We start from the raw sequence: 21,693 nt of genomic DNA, 5'->3' as shown, positions 1-21,693 counted from the left end.
TTTTTTTTGAGTAATTTATTTATTTTTCTGTTTTTGGTATAATTTTTTTCTGTTTTTTTCTGAGTATTTTTTTCCCTCGGAATAATTTATTTATTTTTCTGTTTTTCGTGGTAACTTTTTCTGTTTTTCGTGGTAATTTTTTTCTGTTTTTTTTTTGTGGTAATTTTTTTCCTGAACGAGGAGACGAGATACTTCAAAATCTCGCGAGAAGCTCCCACCTGGCACCTGCAAGTGACCCCTGCATCCATGGTGACTCCTGCTCATGGATGTATTTTGCATCCGTGCTCCTGCTCCTAGACAATTTCAACTATGGGATCAATAAGGGTAAGGCACGTAATTAGTTACACACAGGGTATGATAATCTAGCTATGTTTTCCTTCTAGTGTAGGCCTATCGCTCATAGTAACAGGTTGTAACAATGTTAGCTGACAAACGTGTATGGGCATGATTTCAGTTGTCAGGTAACGTTAAGCTAACAGAAAAAAATACCACCAAAAAAAAAACAGAAAAAAATACCACAAAAAAACAGAAAAAAATACCACAAAAACAGGGAAAAAATTACACCAAAAAAAAAAAGAAAAATAAATAAATTGAATGCAACACTTCCGTAAAAATGCTTTGTCTTAATTTGCATCATGAATGAATATCACATACAATGAAAAGTATTGTATTTCATGTCTCCATCTGCTGGTGGGCCGTCACGTTAAGAGTATGCATGTATAATATGATGTCAATTTTGCTACAGAAGAAACTTGATGATCACTAAAAGGGAAGGGGGTAGGGTAGGGAAAAAGTGGATATAACGATATGGGTTATTGGTCAAATTACTAGTTACATATCGGCATATCAGATAACCAAAATCCAATATTGTGCATCCCTATAAACAGCTAGTTTTGTTGCTTGTTGGTCTCAAACAGTATTCTGCAGTGGTCTGCAGCTTGGCAGCCGTCTCGCCAGGATGTCACGTCATCAACCATCTGTTTCACCTCCTGATGACAATCAGCTCATATACGTGTCAGCGCACATCAAACACGGCCGTTTAACAGCTGATACTGACAGTCTAAATATGCTAGTTGGTGTAAAAGGAGCCTTCTAACCTGTATCTATAACGCTGATAACCACGACTAACACTAATTAACCAGAGTGATGATGTTTGAACCAGTCATCTCTTCTACTTTAAGTTTCATCTCTTGCCATTTACTGTGCTTATTGGAAAGTTGTTTTTTTGCTGTTTAGTTAGTTGCACGCCAGCATGCTTGTAATTTTAACTGGATTTTTTACAGTGAATTAAAACACTGAGTGACAGAGCCTCGGGGTTTAACACGAGTTTGCTCCACAGATCCAAGTTAAAGCAAACAAATCGCAGCAACACTGGAGCCATTTATTGTGTCTGGTTGAATCTCTATCCTCTAATCTGCTTCTGTCCATGCCTCCCTCCTTTTCTTGTCAGTGTCTCGTTCGCTCTATTTCCTCACATGTTTAAACTTTTACAGTTTATGTAGTTTTTGGCTGACAAGCTGAAAATCAAACTCTTCATCTTCCTCTCAGAACATGCCCAGTTCCCATCTCTCGTCCTTCCCTCCGTTCCTCATCCGTCCCTCCCTCGGCCGTGAAACATCTTGAGCATTCTGTGTCGGTGCTCCCGCTGCTTCAGAGAAGAGCCTCCTCCCTCTCCTCTCCCTCCCTGCCTGCATCTCCCCCACTCCTCCCGCTCCTCTCCTCTCCCCTCCATCATTTCCAACACCCCCCAATGTCTCCTCATTTTCTCCTTTTCTCTCTACCTACTTCTTTCATTCCGTCCCTCAACCTCCCCATCTACCGCTGCAGGGCGGACAGCTTTTGTGAGTCACTTAGGCCTCTATATGTGTGTGTGTGTGTGTGTGTGTGTGTGTGCGCGTCGCCACTCCCCCCCTCCCCAAACACACACCCACACTCACCACACTACTTAAAATGCTCAGTTGGAGTTCAAATCTTAATCCATCACGTCTGCTTCTGCCGAAAATGCATGGCACACACATAGCTGTAAATGCTGGGTATGTATATGTGCCGTGTGTGTGTGTGTGTGTGTGTGTGTGTGTGTGTGTGTGTGTGTGTGCAGTACTCACACTGGGAGCGATGCGCTGTAGCTGCCTGAGGGTGATGCGGTTATACATGGTGCTGATGTCCTTTCTTTGGTCATCATATTCTGACACAGTGATCTGGAGAGAGAGGAGATTTCACTCAACACTGCGCGCACACACACACACACACACACACGCATGCATATGAACGCACACACGCAATCAGCTCACATTGGCCAGACGCGTCTCCAGCTGTATAATCTCCTTGGACTTGTGCGTGGCGTTCTGAGCTCCCAGCATGCTCAGCAAGCGCTCCATCAGGGCCTTGTACGCTGCCAGGATCTGAGAGGCACAGTGACATCAGCGTTAATAGACAGGGGGAGCTGCGACATCATCAGTAACAGCCGGTGACGGGGGGGGGGTGTGACATGTGGCAAAGTGGACAGGATAACAAAAGCACAGCGGGCGACAGAGGAAAACAGGTGGATTGATGAAGAGGAGAAGGAGACGAGTCAAACGGACTGACGGAGGAGGAGTGAAGGAGGGAAAGGAGGGATTAAGGGAAGAGAGGAGGGGAGGAAGGAGAGAAGGAGCCAAACGGAGGTCAAATTTGAGGTAAGGGAGGGGAAATATCACGGTAGGAGGGAGGGAAAGCGTAGACGGAGAAAACAGGAAGTGAGCGTAGGCGGGGAAAAAAAGAGTAATTCATGGAGGAAATAGAAAAGGAGGAGGAGACAGGAGGGTTTAGATAAGTGTTTGGACTAAAAAGGCAGAAAAAGAAGGAAGGAAAGAGGAGACTGAAGCATATATGGTAACGACAGAGTGGGAGGAGTTAAACAGGGAGTTATGGAAGCGTGTTTACCTTCACGCTGTCCTCATCCTGTCCCAGGTAGAGACTCCTCTCGGGCAGCGTCAGCCCCTCCTGATCAATCTGCACAGACACACACACACAAAGTCAGCAGCTCACACAGGAACAACATTCATGTCGTCACATGTGTGTGTCTAAGCCCTCAGCAGACGCACATCCAAAGGACTGGTTAATATTTCAATAACCTGTAATAATGCCAACATTTACAGGCCGTTCAACACGCTGTACACTCTGAATTATTTATAACGTTTAATAAATAATGCCCACATGTTGGGGCAGACTGATATTTATCTTTTATTAAACCCCAGCTAATATCACTCAGCTTTAATATTGTCACTGTCAAAGTGTGCATCTTCAGTTTTTCTATGCTAAAGTTTCTGAGATAAATTGAAGGATTAAGTTTTCCTCTGTGGACTTCTCCTTCTTCTTAAGCCAAACAAACCACTTTAAGCCGGTTTAATTATTCGACACATGTATTGTTTCAAAGCTCAAAGCAGGGATCTTTCTTCAGAGCTCATGTAAAGTCTGTGAGATTAATGATTTTAAATGCCAGCGTCCATATTGGTCGTTTCCCCTGATGTGTGTTGGTTATTAATAGGGGTGTAAATCACTGGTTTCATCATGATACGATATCATAACGATTCTTTGGACAACAATATGATATTTGCTGATATCACAAAGTCTGCCACGATATGATTTCAATACGATGTGATTCAGGGGTCTGTGATTGATATGAGACGATATTATCTGCCCGTTTAACACAATCGATTACAGAAGAAGCTGCCGCCTCTGTCTGTTTGAATTTCAGCCTGCATGAACGTTTTTCAGTTGCTATAGTGAGAAGTTAGCAGAGTTAGATCACTGTCCAGGCAGGTAATGTTATGTATATTTATACAATTATTTACAAATATTTCCACACTGCTAATTTATTCCCAAGTAAATAACGTTATCCTCGTCTTTCTCTCGGCTGCTTGTTGACTGCCTGCTGATGTTTCATTGTGGCGCACACTTTTAAAATAAAAGTGTATCCTATAGATATAGATCAATGTTTTCACTTTGCATCAATGACACTGGATCGTCCATCATCAAATCAATATACTGATCAAGATCGTCGGCTCGTTACACCCCTAGTTATTTATACTTTTTGTCAAACTGTGCATCAGACCAGATGTTACAAACCTCAGTGTCAGTCTATAAAAACTGAAACAAAACTTTTACTCCAAGGAAAAATACTCGAAGCTTGCTTACTAGCTTTTGCTGCAGCTTTCATTTGTACGTCACAGCCTTTTTAAGCAAATGAAAGTAGTTTTGGCGTCTTTATGTGGACTGGAAGTGCAGAATTTTGGTCTTATGATAACAGGCAACTTCCACTGGCTGAAGAGACTTCCCAAGAAAGCTCTGGAAAAAGCCGGCCAGTGAAACTTGAGTTTGGGATATCATGTCACAGATGTGTTCCCAGGTTCAGTCTCTCCAATTTAAAAGAATAATTCACCCACAAAATGACCATTTATGTATCAGTGCTCACCCTGTGTGATGTTGAATTTGTGAAGAAAACTTTTATTTTCCTGCATGCCTCCACAGTGAGCGAAGAATCCAAAAACGGCAAACCTTTTTACTGACCTGAAGTGAGTGGGGGAGGTTGTTCTCATAAAACTATTGTACGTTTTCCTACAAAAAGTAATGCACGCAGATTATTTGTTATTCGTATTACAACCCAAGTATTTTGGAGGGCTTCGTTCATATGACCAATGCTCTGATGGGTGAACACAAGGAAGCGACTAAGAAAGCAGGCTGGGGTGGTGGATGGGTTAGAAAACACAACACTTTCTTGAGGGTTTGGAGCCTTGTGAACATTGGGCGAACTTTAAAATGTTGAAAAGCATGTTTCATCTAAACCTTTGTGCCTTTTAGAGATCAGTTTATCTTGTATTCATTTGCCCAACCTTTTGCATGCCACTGTAATGTCATTTGTAGTTGATACCAGATGAACCGCTGTCTGAGGACACACTGAGCAGGGACCACATTTAACAGCAAAACTGTATCAAAACATATGTTAAAAACTCTCCCACAATTTGTGCAGTATAATCCAAGTCTCATTCATCCAGTCGTATGCTCAGTACGTCCCAAACACAGGCAGCTTCACTAAACATTATGATTTAAAACACTCTAGTACAACCAGTGTCGTGCATGGCTGAGTTGTGTTTCTGGGCATGTGCTTACGTTTGACCTCTGCTTAAGTGGAGCTCATACACAGGCGCACGCTCAGGACATGCCACTTGTAGATTGAAGTGTTTTATATTGAAGCTTTTCAAGAAAAATACATGTGGGAAGTATTGATCTGGATAAATACGACTCTGAGAGTTTGTTAATTGATGTATTTTCCTGAGACACATGGTGAGCAACTGATACTCAAACGATGATTTTGCAGGTGAAGTATTCCTTAAAGAAGCTGATTATGATCCCAAAAGAATGTCATTAGTGTCCTGTGACTGTGCTTATTGTAACATTTTTCCATCTGAGACGGTCACATTTCTAGGATAACACACACACACACACACACACACTTTTTCCTCACCCTGATTGCGTTCCTGGAGGAGTTTTTGTCGTCCACGTTGACGGTGAGGGAGAAGAAGACGGCGGTGCTGTAAACCCCCTGGGTCCTGTACAGCAGCTCATTAAAGTCCGGCCTCTGCGGGGCACCCTCTCTCTCCCACCCAGCAGCACCCGGAGGAGCCCCCACCAGGTCCCACCCCCCACAGCTGTCTATCACCTCCGTCATGGGGTCAGAGCCCAGCTTGTCAATCTCCTGGATGTTGACGCAGGACCGATAGAACTCCTTGACCTTACGCTCTGCAGAGCTGGGGCTGCGTCTGCGTATGGGCTCCAGCAGGAGGCGCTGTAGTTTCTCCTCGTTGTGCTCCCCTATGGCGGTGATGATGCCATAGCTGAGCTTGTCCTCTGGGATGCCGTGGCGCCTCAGCCAGCCGCCGCAGGCGAAGGAGTAGAAGTCCTGGCAGGGCTGGATGGTCGGATCAATATTGGCCTGAACGAAGCGCGCCGCCCGCAGCAGGGAGCGCTTGCGTTGGCAGTCCTGTCGGCACTGTGGGTCCTGCTGGGCTTCCAGGGAAATGTACTTGAGTGCCAGCATGCTGCCCAAGATGACGCACATGCCTGCTGCAAAGACCAGCGCCGACAGGAGGCAGATCTCCCTCCGGCTCCACCGAGGAAGCCCTCCGCCGCTGCTGGTGCTGCTCAGATCTCTGTTTCGACTGTTTGACAGGGTCCCTCCCCGGCCGCGCCCCATGTGACGGTCCAGGCTGCCCCCCAGGTGGAGGGTCATGCCATTGCTGAGGATGTCACTGCTGTAGCGACCGCCATATTTGACTTCCTGGAACTCGTCATAGTGGGCAGTTAGTGAGTATGTCTTCTCCATGGCAGTGGACTGTCACAGGAGCAGGGCGTACACAGAGACAGGTGGCAGAGGAGTTATTCTATGTTCATGATTACTCCTGCTGAGACAAACGAAGGACTCCCACTGCGGGGCAAAACACTGATGTGATGTCAAAGTCCTGTCGGCCCTCTTTAGGCAAAGTCCCCTTTATTCTTTTCAAATCAGAAGCCGGCAGAGCGAAGGGCTGCCATTGTGCACGAGGAATCTCATGGGTCCTGCGCTCTCTTTCTCATCCCCTCTCCCTCTGCTCCTTTTCCATTTGTCCTCCTCTCCTCCCTCTCTTCAGCAGTTACAGGTGACCTGTTGATAAAAATAGAAAAGAGATAGTGGAGGGCTGTAAGTCGACAGAGAGATAGGAAATTGAATCCGTGATTATAACAGCAGAGAACAGCATCTTTTTGGCCACATTTCCCCCGCTTTGTCTCGTCCTGTTGTTTGGTCGGCTAAAGCTCTGGGACTGATTGGTGATAGTCATCCTGCGGGGAGACGATGTCCCCAGGTGACTCACGGCTCTGGGTGGATCAATGGAGACGGGAGCAGAGAGCTGAGCCTCATCAGCTGGGCACGGATAGGTGGGGCAATCACCATAACTTAGCCTGTGTCAGTCCAAATTGATGTAAAACTTTTTATTATTACAGAAGGACAGGGAGAATTTATGTCCTCTGTCTCTCTCACACACACACACACACACACACTGGACAGCACAGAGGGCATCGCTTAACTTCTGTGGAGGTTTTAAAGGAATAACAAGCTATCACATTACAAGCAGCTGCCACGGTATCAATCATGTGTGCACACAGGGTCCTATTTAAACCATCTATGGCGCAAGTGTATTCAGGGCGTAGTCAACTGCACGCCAGTTAAACACCGCATAATCATAGGTGTGTGTTGGGCGTAACATGAATTCAACCAATCAAAGTGTCATCTCTCATTCGCTCTAAAGGCCAGGTGAGCCTGCACAACACATTCTCACTCTGACCTCGTCACATATCATCGTTTGGTCATGGACACGTCCACGTATGGCGTCCAAGGTACCCTGGGTGTGTTGGTTGTTGACGTTCTGGGACGCCGTGTCAGCCTGTTACATGCATTGTCTGTTTTCAAAATACACTTCTGTTTTCACAGGAAATGCACAGTTTGCATACACTGTCTTTCAAAATAAAAGCACTACGTTGGTATGTGACCGCAATTTGACGTTTTTTGCCTCCAACAACATACACATGTGGTTGGGTTTCGGAAAAAAGAACAAGGTTTGGCTTTACAATCTTACAGGAAGTGAAGAGCGGCCTCCCAGGTGAAAGTTGGTGGTTGTTGGACTCATCCACCATCCCTCCCACCTGCCCTACTCAGACTTCCGCCATCTTAACTTTCATTATTGTCCTGCTGTGTTCCCCCCCGATGCCGCCAGATGCCGTAAACAATAATGGCGATTGGTCGCGCATCATGCTGATGTGAAAGGACGGCTTTTTCGTTGGGGTCTGATGCCGGACATCACTGACCAAGCAACAGTTTTCAACGACTTCGGAGCGAGACTGGTGTGACGAGGCTTTCCTTCAGTTAAACACTATGAAGACCAAAAACATGGCCGTTGATTTTAGAAGGAAATCATCTGCCCCTCCTACACACACCTTCATCAAAGGTAACAATATCGAATTTGTAAAACAAACCAAGTATCTTGGCACAGTCATTGATAGTGAACTCAAATTTGACTCAAATTCTGATGTGGTCTGCAAGAAGGGACGGCAAAGATTGTACTTTCTCAGAAAGTTAAATTCTTTTAATGTTGATAAGAAAATAGACTCACAAGTCAGTCTTTAGACGCTTTGCTTAACTAAAGACTGATGTCTTTCTCCCTGATTTTGTGTTTAGATGGGCAGATACAATTTCAGAGTTTAAAAAAACTCCCTACGTTGCAGAACCAATAGTAAATTTGCAGGGTGGTCCCTTGTCAACAACAAGGCGATTCCCTCTGTAGTCCGGGTAGAAAACCAGCAGAGCTTTTAGCTATATATATAGCCTACGTATCACATTTTTCACATCACTATATCACCGTTTAGACTAATCCGATGTTGTAAAGTCTATAAACACAATGATTGAACAAACATTACTATTTCTGTGTGCACGTTTAGCTGGGCTAACCGTTAGCTGTTAGCCGTTAGCGGTGTCTGTAATAGGTAATAACTCATTAAACGGTCCGTGAAAAAAATATCTTTTCCAGCGGATATCTTAGTTACAACATGATTGAGCTAGCAAAGCAGTTTTGTGTTGCTATGTGTGGTATTTATTCAGTTTTGGGAAATCACGATGTCTAGAAAGCATCAGTGGCTGCAGCTGACAGGGACAGCTAACAGCAGCAGCAAAGCTAACATCAGGACGTTATCTGTTAAAAGCCTCCCGTTGTCGGATACGACATGAAACTACTCCAGTTAGCTCAACCATGTTGTAACTAAGACATCCGCTGGAAAAAATATTTTCTTCACGGATGAGCACACGTTTGATAAAACGGAGTTAAATCTCTTGGCATCCATTTTCAAGCTCTCTGTGTGCTTGTTTCCTTGCGGACGAGAAAAGGGGGAGCGCACATTTCCGAGAAGGCGTGTCCTTTTCAAAAATGCAAGAGGTGTTGCTTTGTTGCCGGCCGTTTTCGCAGGTGTGTTAAACACACTTTAGAAAGGAGTGTCCCCAGACTATCAGAAGGCGGAGATCTCTGATTGTCTGGTGGCGAGACTAATAAGAAAATGATGTAAATGTTTTATAAATCTTTTATCGAATCTGTCCTCACTTTCTCCCTAAGTGCCTGGTTTGGCAACCTGAGCATTAGGGACAAAAACAACATGAACAGCAATGTGAAGGTGGCCAGCAAGCTGTTGGGTGTTCCACAGGTGTCATTAGCTGTTATACTTGACCAGCAGGTCCTCCGCAAAGCCAGGGCCATACTAGCCTGTACAAGTCACCCCCTTCACCAGGAATTTGAATCTCTCCCATCTGGACGTAGATTTAGAGTGCCCCGGGCCAAGTGCAATAGAAGTAAAAACTCCTTTATTCCCCATGCAATAGCTCTTTTAAATTCTGACACGTCAGGCACATGTGAAATTAGCACTTTATTTTTATTGTTGTTATTGTGATGTACTCTATTGTTTTTATGTATTGCACTATTCATTCCGTGTTGTTATAAATGGTCTGTCCTGACTGCAAGAAAAGTTTCCCTTTTGGGACAATAAAGTTACCTGACCTGACCTGTGTTGGCCTGCACCTGGCGCTCTGCTATTAACACGGCAGGTTTGGCATCTTGGAGAGGTGAGCCATTTTCTGCTGAGAGCAATAACATCACTGCAGCAAATAATGTGGGAGATTTAAGCGGCAAAACTAAAAACCATATTTATAAATTTGAGAAAGGAAAAGAACTAAACGTGCAGCTTCTGAAATAACCAGTGAAAATACACTGCTGTGTCATGGACATTAAAGTGCACAGCATCTCTTTTAATTAGGACACACTTATCTGACAAAAAATGAAGCTGTAATTCATGCTGCGATTTCAGAACAGCAGACCTTTTTTTTTTTTTTAAAGATATTTTTTGGGGCATTTTTAAGCCTTTAATCGATAGGACAGATGAGCCTGAAGGGGAGAGAGAGGGAGTGACATGCAGCAAAGGGCCACAGGCTGGAGTTGAACCCGGGCCGCTGCGGCGACAGCCTTGTACATGGGGCGCCTGCTCTACCACTAAGCCACCGGCACCCCAAAGTAGACCTTTTTTTAAGTGAAACAAACAACGATCAATGTGAAGAACAAACAGAGTCCGACCTTTGAAGAGCAGAAAATTTTGAATTAGACGAGTTTTTTTGTCGGTCAGTGGTGCAGTCGTTTTCTGCTGCCTCAAAGATAGCAATACACCAACGATGTGCCTGGCCACACCTCATTTAAACACGCCCATTGAGGCACAGTGCATGCAAGAACATTTGCTACGTACACATCGTGGGAGCTGGCCATGAAAATAACTGCGTCATTCTGAAACTAGCATCATGCTACGGTGTGCGCTGCCTCACTCCGGTTCTAAGATTTATGTTTCAGCTTATACTGAGGATAAAGTTGGACTCAAAGACCTGCAAAACACAGGAGTCATAGCGTGTATATCTGCTCATGTCAAAAACAGCCAGACAAACGCAGACACTGACAACGTATTTTATAACTGTTTGCATTCTCCTTTGCTGCTGCTGTTGCACTCTGCATACAGCCTGGTGATATCACAGCCTTTAGACAGAGAGACTGACTGACAAATTGTTTTTTGGACGCCGTCCCAATGTGTGTGTGTGTGTGTGTGTGTGTGTGTTCAGTGGCTGGATGCAGTGAACTTGCTGAAAGCTGTGAGGGCGATATGTGAAAATTGATCCCTGTTATCTCCTCTGAGAATAGCAAACTTCAGCACTGATGTCTTTAACAAGCTTTCCCTTCCTTATGGGAGTGCCGTATGTAGATAAGAGGGAGAGAGGAAGAAGAGAGGAGTTACAGAAAGAAAGAAAGGAAGTATAAATGAAAGAAAGAAAGAGTGTTTACTGGTAAACAGGGACTAGCAGCGGGGATCTGATCCTGTGAGAGGTGGTACAAATCACGAGGGAACGACAAATCGGTGGTGAGTGGTTTATTATGTTTTAGGGGGAGAAGGGAATGATGACAGAAAGAATACATGGAAACGAGTGCATGGGTGGTGTAGAGATAAAATTCTTGTCTACTGCTGCAGAGATTTGGGGTTTAACTCCCAGTGGCGATAGCACAATTGACTCTGTTTGTTGGTGGGAAGCCAGACGGGGCTCTTCTTGTTACAGCTTCAGGGAAAAGTTTCATATTGGATACATCTGAAGTGTGTAATTCACGTTCAGTACCAGTGCTGAAGTAATGAGCCCTCTCATAGCAAGGTAGGGAGCAAAGCCTGAGTTGAACTATCCACGTTGCCCTGAGAGTCTGGGGGACATAAATGTGGTCATGCGGTCATGTCTGCTAATGTTAGCACACATTGTCCACACATCACAACAGCATGAACTACTGTGTGCCTCTTCACATGCATCAGGAACGTAAAGCACCGTTTACTCCGACTCACATGTTGCATTAGCCATTTTGCAAACTATACTGCAGTGTTTCAGAGGAGTGATGTACTCTCCTCCAACACTCCAGACACCCAATGGCTTTCTTAAACACTATTAAAATCTATTAGAAGAGTCTTGTAACTTGCTTGAATTGTGCAATCCATCACAGTAAACATCAAGTCTGCATTCATTTTATGAGGTAACACAGTGCAGACTCCTCAAATCAATCTACACTTAAACTGCATTACCATGCCATGATTGTACAACAGCCACAACAGACTGGATGTTCGCTGTGACTGATTAAACATCTAAAGACGTTTTTAAGACCAAATGAAGGCAGAAATTCTCGTCAGATGTTTTGTGTTACTAATAGGAGCACAAAGAGGTCTCTGGGGAAATAACAGAAATGCTCCGTTTCTTCTGGAGCAGCCAGAGGGGCGTGTTGGTGTCTGTGTCTGACTGACAGCAGCTGGCAGGCTGAGCCCCAGCAGGGGACCAGCGGACCACACCAACATCTAACAGGACCAAAGTGACATTTGCAGGTCCGTTTATGTGCCGCAGCTGAGCAGCTAATTAGCGATCCAGCCTGCAAGCAGACACTAACAGTGCACTTTTTCCTGGCACGGGCGGACCAGACGTGTTCATGTGTGTTAAGTCAGATAAGAAAGAGACTTTAGCAGAGACGCTGATGTGGTTGTTTAAGTCTGTGGCTCTTGTGTTGTGCAGCCGGCCGCTGTCTGGCTGTTAGTCTGTGTGATTATCTGCCGACTGACGTTATGTTTTATGCAAATCTGCCTTTAAATTAAGCGACTTCATGGCTGTATGGAAACAAGTGAATGTAAATCTAAGGGGCACTGTCAAAAACCAAAATTTTCTTCTCAAAGCAGAACACAGGAGACGTGATTTATAGAGAACATTTATAAGGAGAAAAAAAAAGCAATTTATTTTTTAAAGAGTCTGCTAATTGATTTTCATACTTGGAAATTAACAGAGACCAGTAGCTGCCTAAAACTGTATGGATCCAAAAATCTAAAATATGCAGGAGGCATATTTGGCCAGCAAGAATATTAGACAGTACACTGATTTGGAGTTGAAGACAGTGGGTCCAGATTTCTCCTCAGTCATTAGTTTGTCGAGCTAGTTTGCTGTCTCTGTCAAGTAGCTGTCCATTAGTCGCTCACTTTACAGCAGAAAACAGCACTTCAAAATAAAAGCTCTGTGCTGGAAATTCACCGTACTTCAAAATAAAGTGTATTTTACGAACCTGACATGTTCACAAGTCACCACCAGTTGGTAACCGCTGGTTTAAGATATACTTTGCAAAATTCCCCCCAAAACACTGCACAGACTCATGCAGCAGTAACCCTCTCAATCATCATAACTGACTGATTTTTTTTTTTTTACTTTTGTGTCATGCACACAAACCTGTGCCCGACCCTCATGGCTTTACAAGACACCATTACAATGACACTGAGGTGAAGAATCCAAAGTACAGGTTATTTAGTGACTCAGTCCTCAAACAAAATACTCTGCTTGCTGTTCCAGGCCTGGCAAAGACATTCAGCCACAAAAAAGGTTCTCGTTCTGAAACAAAATTCAAAGTTCTCATTATCATCCAAGCAAAAGAAATCAATATAAATACAAGTCATTTACTGAGAAAGTACATTCATTATGTCTTCATGTACAGGACAGTAAAACAAGAAGTGAACCTCAATCTCAGCTTCACCTAAATTACACAACAAACACATTCTGTCCTTCTCTGGGGTGGGGTTAAACCTTCCACTGTCTGAGTGTCGATAAGTTCGTAGTTTTGGTCTATACCACGTGTCAACATTTCATTTTCCCTTCACTCCTAATCTCCTGAATTCTGTGCAGTTATAGGGTGCCTCTCTAGCTACCAGTGCACGCTCCATATGTGGTCTGGATGGGGACTTGTCCCTGTGGACTTAGCTACTGCCGCCCCGAAATGACATGTTCAGATACAATAAGGATTTCAACTCACTAGCCCAAGAATGACAATGGGAGGTGTCCAAATTAAATGATCGGACATCTTCACGTCTGTTCCAAAGCTGGAGAATTTCAGGATATCATCCCTTACGACCCACTCTCAGTGTGTGTTGGTGTGTTTTCCCGCAGAGACTCTAACCTCTGCCTCTTTCTATTATTTTCTGTGCTCTGGACATTTATAGGCGTGTACCCCACAGCGCTCAGGTGAGGTTGGGGCTTTATGAAAAAGTAGCGACCAGGTGCCAGACTGTAAGCATCCAAGAGACAGAGTGGGTTCAAACAGCAAACAAGAATGAATCTGGGGCTGGCTTCTACTTTTGTTTTGGCAGGTTAGAGTTTTTTTTTACAAACAGTAACCTTAATCCTGTGTTGTCTACCTTTAGGAGGGGTCTTCTGGGGGGTGTACAGGTGCTGTAACACCAGACTTTAACCTGTAAGCTTTAGCTGCCTCAGCATCCTGTGGTGTAAAGTCAAAATAAATGATAGAAGAAGTTCTGCTGATCATTGGTGCGTAGTTCTGGATTTTGCAGAATCATCCAGAATCAACATTCTGTTTGGTGACAGAGTCGTCTTGTCACCGCTCTAGCGACCCCTGCTGTTTAGTCTTAGACAGTGGGCCGAGGAACTACAGGGGGCAGTGTGAACCACCTGCGTGTCACTTCTCTGTCCTGGTGAGGCTGATGAACAGAAGCGGCTGGTGACAACACGTAGCCCATCTGCCTACACTCTCCCTACGCCAACAGCAGCAGTGATGACAGAGCGGTGCAGAGGGGACTGGGCATTATTCCATGGGGGCTGAAAATGGGGGAAAAAGGATGGCGTGCCTCTGCGCGGTGTCATTATCAATTCAACTTACCATCCATCAGTCCTCCGCCTTGTTACGCACGCACAATTAGAAACATGCTGTGTCTGTGACACCGTATCCGGTCACCATGAGAACACTGCTTCCATATCATGTCTTATAATGTCAATATTATTGAGCTGCTGCTCATGTATGTGTTCTCTCATCACGCAACCTCTCCCCGGCTCTGTTTCACATGCAGGTGCACTTTCTCATGTGTCACAACTCCTTATGCATTATAATAAATTATGATGCACGCATGCACACACATACACGCCATCACACTCTGAGTGGACACCCAGCATATGGCTAATGGATTGGATCTTGTGGGTGCGATCACAGGCAGAGGCGTGCGTGATGAATGGCTATTTACCGAACATGACAGGGCCTAATATCTTAGACTTATACTAATACTGCACACACACACACACACACACACACATTCTCTGTCTCTCTCTCACACACACACAGTACATACACTGGACACTTAAAATGCAACAAAAACACACCCCTGGTGATACATAGCGTCTTGTCAGTTGTCAAACATTTCCGGTACATCTTCCCAACAACAGACAATCAATTGCTCACTTATAGGGGTTCTCAAAGTGTGGTCCAGGGACCTTCAGGGGCCCTGCAGATGGCACCACATGGACAGAAAGATCTATCAGATCCAAATGACTCACAAGATCTTCAAAGTGTGACTTAACACTACTTTTCATCTACTTTTTTTTTTTAAGAAAATAAATCACATGTACTGTTTGTACATTTTCCTACAAAAAGTAATGCACGTAATGAACCAGAAATTCATATATAACCCACATATTTTGAAAGGCTGCGATCACGGCCTGATGGGAGTTAAGAATACAGAGGGACACGGACTCGTAAGGGTGAAGGTTGAGGTGGTGGATGGGTCACAAAAGACAGGACTTTCCCCAGGAGACCAGTGTTTGGAACCCTGTGAACTTTGAGTCATTTTAAGGTACGTAGTCACCATGTTTGTTTTGACTTTGCTTGCCTAAACCTAACCTCCATAACGTACTGTTAAGTGCATATATGAAGTTAATTTGTTGACTTCGATTCAGGAGCAGGGCCACACCTCAACCACACCTCTAATTACCTGCCAAGCCTACTTATACCTGATCAACCCATCCTGATCTGTATGTCTCGGATTTCTCGACCGACCCTCCCTTTCCCTTCATCCATCATCCTCCCTAACTCATCCCTCCCAATATTCCCTCACCCTCTCTTCCCTTCTCCCCTCATCTCTTCTTATTCAATCTGGTGCAAACCTTCCCCATGTCTCATTCAACCTAACCTAACTGAGCGCCTAACAACCTAACAGAGGACATCCCACTTCCACCTTCACCCCCCAATTACATCCATTCAGCAGTCCTCAAAAACTAGCACCTCCTGGATTACAATTTTGTTGTGGCGGGTTCCTTGCTAGTGAACTTTACGTTAAGTATGTACGGTCATTTGTGGGTGCTAACTTGTAGGATATGACACGAACTGTTGTATGAGGATATGTTGGCACGCTGTCCATTACAATAGAAGTGATTTTATCTTTTTCTGGGAAAATCCGGGAATTCAGTCTCAAAACATCTGTAAAAATTTACAGCCCCTACTGGGACACTCTGCCCCCGGACTATATGGCAATGTTACGGTCAGCCCTACACCCCCCGCACTCCCACATATGCTACCAACCGGTATAGATGCTGAAATATAGTTAAGACATGAGAGAAAAGTTCAAAGGTTCAAATTTAACAGGGGGGAGAGGCAGACGGTAGAAGAAGGAATATATTTCTTAAGATATAGTTTCTCTCTGGATGGCATTGCTCTGGCCTGCAGCAACACAGCAAGGAACCTCGAAGTAATAGTTGATCAGGATTCGTCCTTAAACTCCCACACAAAACAAACTTCAAGGACTGCGTTTTTTCACCTGCATAATACTGGAAAAATAAGTCATATCATTTCTCTAAATGTGGCGATCTGTAAGCTAACGTTAGCAACCTGTGCTCCTACCCTGCCAGTCTGCACTGATATTAGAGGAGCTGCAACAAGTGCAGCAACTTCACAACTGGACTTAAGTTAATTTTCAGGTGTCATATGCCATCAATGTAGGGTAAAGGTTAGGGACGCAGAAGAAACTGGTCTACGAATTTGTTACCTCCAGGCCGGATTATTGCAATTCCTTTTGATCAGGTTGCTCCAACATGACTTTAAAGTTGATCCAGATTGCATGTGCTCTAAATGGAACTAAGAAAATAGATCAAATTTCCCTTGTTCTAGCTTCTCTACAACCTGTAACATCCTTCTCCTCACTTTCAAAGCTCTAAATGGTCAGGCTCCGTCATATCTCAGAGGGCTCGTAATACCCTGTTATCCCACCAGAACACTGAGCTCTGAGGATGCAGGGTTACTGTCTCCAAAAGGTAGATCGGCAGCCAGAGGCTTCAGCTATCAGGCTCCTCTCCTGTGGACTCATCTTCCTGTTTCGCCTTGGGAGGCAGACACCGTCTCCACATTTAAGACTAGACTTAAGACTTTCCTCTTTGATATAGCTGATAGTCAGGGCTGGCTCAGGCTTGTTTTGAACCAGCCCCTAGTTAGGCTGACATAGACCGTGGACTTCTAATGACATACTGAGCCTCTTCTCCCTCTCTCTTTATTTGCTAACATTCATGTCCTATTCTGCATGTCACTAACTCGACTTCTTCTATGGAGCCTTTGTGCTCCACTGTCTCGCAGATTAACTTGTATCGCAGCTTTGCCTGGATCATGGGTCGTGGTTGTGCTGCTGCCATGGTCCTGCCTGATGCCTCCTGCTGCTGCTGCCATCATTAGTCATACTTCTGCTGTTATTATACACATATGATCATTACTGTCACAGACTATACTATCATATATTAATATGTACATGTAAGATATTTACTATCTCAGTTCAGGAGAGGACCCAGATGCAAAGCAGTAGGCAACAAGAGGTAACAACAAGGTAACTGAAAGTGTAAAAGAAAGAAGAACCAAAACTAAACTGAAAACTAACCGGGGTAACATGATGAACTCAGGAGAGAAATCCAAACAGAGCACGAGTCACCAGGCAGGAAATGACACCAGGAACACAGACAAACTGACAAGGAACAAAGTGAAACACACAGGTATATATATATGTATACACAGAAAACTAATCACAAGAACGAGACACAGCTGAAGGAGGAGGACACGGGAGGAACGAGGGAAATGGGGGTTGGCTGACAACAAGGGTGTGGTGGGGAACACTAGGGTGGAGCACACAAGACTAATACACAACAGGTGTGAAGGGAGGACTCTGGGAACAGGGACGGACTAATGAGACAGGTGTGACAGAAAACAGGCGGGAAAACACACAAAGACAGGAAGTAAAACTGGACATGACACATGAGGAGAGAATCTACAAAATAAAACAGGAAACAGATTAAACATAAATGAATAACATGAAACAAGGAAGACAAACAGAAAACCCTCAACACAACCAACACAATGAGAACTAGGAAAATGACATAACATGAAAATAATAATAATAAAATAATCCACACACTGTTAATTGGCTCCTGATATCATGACTGCAACATACAGTATTATAGATATTTCTACATTTTGCATTTTAAGATGACAGTTTGTTGTTCCCACGCCACTGACATTTTACTGCTTTCCCTACCGTTTCATCTTACGTGATATGAAGCAGCCTTTTTCATTCATGGTTCTGATGATGTCGCTCGCAATTATCAGCCCCTCCTCTTTCACATGAACGCGCTTTTAGCTGGACAGGAAAACTCAGAGTTGACTGAAGTAACCAGCTGTGTAGTACCAGTTTTCCAGATAACGAAAAGATATCCTGAGTAAGCTGAACTGGCTTCATACACGCCTACCTCCGCATATGCTCTGCCTGAGGTTTCTACCAGGTTTTTCCCTGTTAAAGGTTTTTTTAGGTCCCTGATCCACTGTGAGGGTCTGAGGACAGCCAAGAACAAGAAAGAAATTAAAGTGAATCGAGCAGTGATCTGACAGCGCTGTGAGGTTGGTGAGTGTCACCAGTCGTGAGGATGTTTAACTTTGTGAAGGGAGCATGTGCCGGGCGGAGCTTTCTCCTGCTTCTCTAACCACTGATAATAAATCCTCAGAGAAGATCAATGGGTAATCAATAAGCAGAGGTCTCTGATGGGGCGGGTTCACATCGCTGTTAAAGAGCTCCTGCAGATGGATCGCAGCTCTCTCTGCATAAATGCAGGAGGTCCAGTTGCAAATCAGCTGTGCGCAAATGGCTGGATGTAACAGTGCGTCACACTGTGACACCGCAGCGGCGCGAGTTGATTGATTCAATAATGTTACAGGTGCAGGTGAATATTTTCCTGGTGTTGATTTGTTTCCTGTGATTCCTTGAGAGTTGCTGCTCACTGGAAAGTGTATCAGCGTGAGGTGTGGTGAGTTATTATCGCCACAGACTCTCACTGTTTTAGGAATTACAGGCTTTGGGAGTTAACACATTAAAATTGTTCCCTGTGGTCTGAGAGAGCTTCAGATTTGTTGCTACTGAGACGCACAGTCACCTGCAGTCAACATTGTCTGGCAACAGAGCTGCAAAGTTGCCAACGATTGCTGGAGGGCACATTAAAAAGACCATAAAGATTGCCGTTAATACTGACTGTTGGTATAATTCACTGTCTGATCAATAGTTACAAAAACACGTCCCATCTTCTGGTCTGTAACCAAACACACAACCTGCTCCACCCTCAACATGCAGCCCCTGCTGTTTAAATGCACAGGAAGTGCACCATCTGTTTGGTGTCGTCCTCAAAACTGACCACAACGACACATGTCAAACTCTGAACGTTCCCGTCGCTGCAGACCACAACTCAGCCATTAACATGAACTCACTGAGAGCAAACTCCTCTGCACTTTGTGATGATATTTGGTGGAAGCAGCCAGAAATAAGGGCTTAGCAGGAAACTCTCTACTCTTATCTCCTCTCGGGCGAGTTACGTCACCTGAGCGCCTTCTATAAATGGGTTTATTATCCCCTAATCAAAGTGGTCACAGAGCCTGCCCCGAGAGCTTCACGGCACACAGAGGGTTCAGCGTGGGAGTCGGCCCCCTTGAGCCTTATCGCCGGTCGCCAGAGGCTGCAGTAGAGTGCCACGGTGTGTTTGTATGGGCTACAGATTTGGACACACAGCTCAAGGGTCCTGCATAGAGCCAGGAGATACTTCTTAGGGCTGGTACCAGAGCAGAACTTCCTTTGTGGGGCTATTAAAATCTCTTTAAGTGTTGTGTATGAAATGTCCCCCATCAGCAGTATTAAAAAGTGTTTTTACGGAGCACAATGGGCTCTTTATTTCTATTTTATTAGTAAAACTGAAGAGCTTGAGAACAGTTAACACTAAAGAACTCTCCCTCCTTTGAATAGCAGGTACAGAGCCTGACATACTGTAGCTCTATTAACCTTTATGACTCCCCAAACTCATTTTCCTGGAGCAGCACGCAAAACTACACCTAAAATATTGGGATTTTAACACCCTCTTTCCACAGCCTTTACAAGCACACCTGTAACCCTCCTTGATATTACCCTACTGGTATCTTTACTCATCTATTAGGAGTACATTACCGTGCTGGGCGCACCGCTGGGTGTGTTTATGGGAAGGGAAGATATTTTAAATATTCATATTTCATTCAAATAAAAGCTGCAGTCATGAGTTGCGGTATATGCCGAATTAAACCTTGTTGTGCGGAAAGGGTTTTACGTTTTGTTCTGTGAGGCGCATCAGTTCACCAATACGCGAAGAATTAAAAAAAAACTGCGTTGGTTTTCCAACGAGGTTCTGTACTAGCGAGGAAAAGCGCGTCACCAGCGACGGACAGAGCTGTTCAAAGTGCAAACTGCGAGTAGGGTGAAGGTGTCGAGACTAATGCAGAGAGTGACTGTTATGATTTCAAACTTTTTGGGGCGATGGAAGAACTCGCGGCGCGTAAAGACGCAGACCAAGACGGAGACGAGGTGTGAGCACAGACAGCTGCTAATTCTACTTTTACGCATATGCACATTTCAGCCCATTTTATTCTGTTTTTGCTCGTGATGCATTCATGGTGTTGGATAGATTTTATCCGGCGCACCGAGGACGCAAATAAACGTGGACATGGTGACAAATAGAAGAAAAATAAATGTATTATGTGATAAAACACTGTCAGCAGTCAATTTCCAGACCGACCGGCTCCTCCACACATCCACACAAACATTTTTCTGTTTTTAATGGATTAACATCTGGCCAATTAACGCATCTTATTACTGAGCATGAAAACTTCTGGACCCGTTCATGGACACCGCGAAAAATCAGACTAAAAACTGTGAGACCATGTGCGTAAAATCGAGTGGATCTCTCGTCATCTTATCATCGGCTGCGCAGACGTGACTTCCAAGTTAATCTGTGGCAGTTTTTTCTTCATCCTCACTCCCCATAATTAAGAAAAAACTGGCTAAACATGGATTTGGAGGGATCTCAAGCCTGCCGTGCTATGGCATACCCTGACAGCAGCAGCACACTGGCAGCAGGAGGACCAGCGTCCTCATCAGAGGTGTGGATGATATCCAGCCAGGAGCGATGTGCGAAAACTTGTGGTGGGAGAAAAAAAAGAAACGAAAACACAGCCTACCTGTGGCGAGTAAACCAAAAATCCCCCTGGTCGGAATGTTAAAGTGCCTCTGCTGTGGGTGTGCAGATAGCGGAGATCCACTCCACTGAAGGTCCGACTGGATTATCCGGTCCCTCTCCGGAGATCGGCACACACCGGGATCCGCACCGCTCTCTGCCGCCGCTGCAGCTCACAGCCTCCGATGTATGGAGGAGGGAGACAGGGAGGGGAGGGAGGGAGAGAGGGGAGGGGGTCCTTCATTAACAAGGTAAGACACACACACACACACACACACACACATGGTCAAACAGTTAAACAGATGTTAATCCATGTCCACCGGCTGTGTTTTTTATTATTCTCTTTCATTGTTTTTTTAATATTTGGTATTTATGGAGCCAAACTTTATTTTATTTTCTTATTATTTCTGAATCAAGTACTTCCACTTAACAGGTTATTAATCTTAGTTATTCTATTTTTAAGAATACTGCCATGAAATTAAGACCTTTGATGCTCAATTCAGCACCAAACATTCTCAGCTCACACAAATAAGAGCCACTGCAGACCCCTGCACACACACACACACACACACACACACACACACACACACACACATATTTCCATCCACAGTTAAAGAAGATAAACGATATCTAAACCCTGCAATGAAAAACAGATCACACTGTACCCCATCACAGTAAGTCACAACTTCACAGCGAACACAAGCACACTG

General features: G+C 44.5%; 1 protein-coding gene across 1 annotated transcript in view; it reads right to left on the bottom strand.

Annotated features, from left to right (window-relative positions):
* Positions 1 to 21,128, bottom strand: part of LOC125889154 (endothelin-converting enzyme-like 1) — an 82,270-nt gene extending 61,142 nt beyond the window's left edge. Inside the window, exons 1-5 of the mRNA XM_049576905.1 lie at positions 20,988 to 21,128; positions 5,504 to 6,679; positions 2,923 to 2,991; positions 2,292 to 2,402; positions 2,106 to 2,198 (exon numbers count right to left, since the gene is read on the bottom strand). Of these exons, the coding sequence (XP_049432862.1) occupies positions 2,106 to 2,198; positions 2,292 to 2,402; positions 2,923 to 2,991; positions 5,504 to 6,361 (1,131 nt within the window). The 5' untranslated portion in view covers positions 6,362 to 6,679; positions 20,988 to 21,128. The remainder of the gene's footprint in view (positions 1 to 2,105; positions 2,199 to 2,291; positions 2,403 to 2,922; positions 2,992 to 5,503; positions 6,680 to 20,987) is intronic.
* Between the last annotated feature and the right edge of the window lie 565 nt (positions 21,129 to 21,693).

Source organism: Epinephelus fuscoguttatus, linkage group LG5 (assembly GCF_011397635.1).
Source record: "Epinephelus fuscoguttatus linkage group LG5, E.fuscoguttatus.final_Chr_v1".
NCBI lineage: Eukaryota > Metazoa > Chordata > Actinopteri > Perciformes > Serranidae > Epinephelus > Epinephelus fuscoguttatus.
Note: the sequence above shows the minus strand (reverse complement) of the source record. Positions and strands in the feature narration are given on the sequence as shown.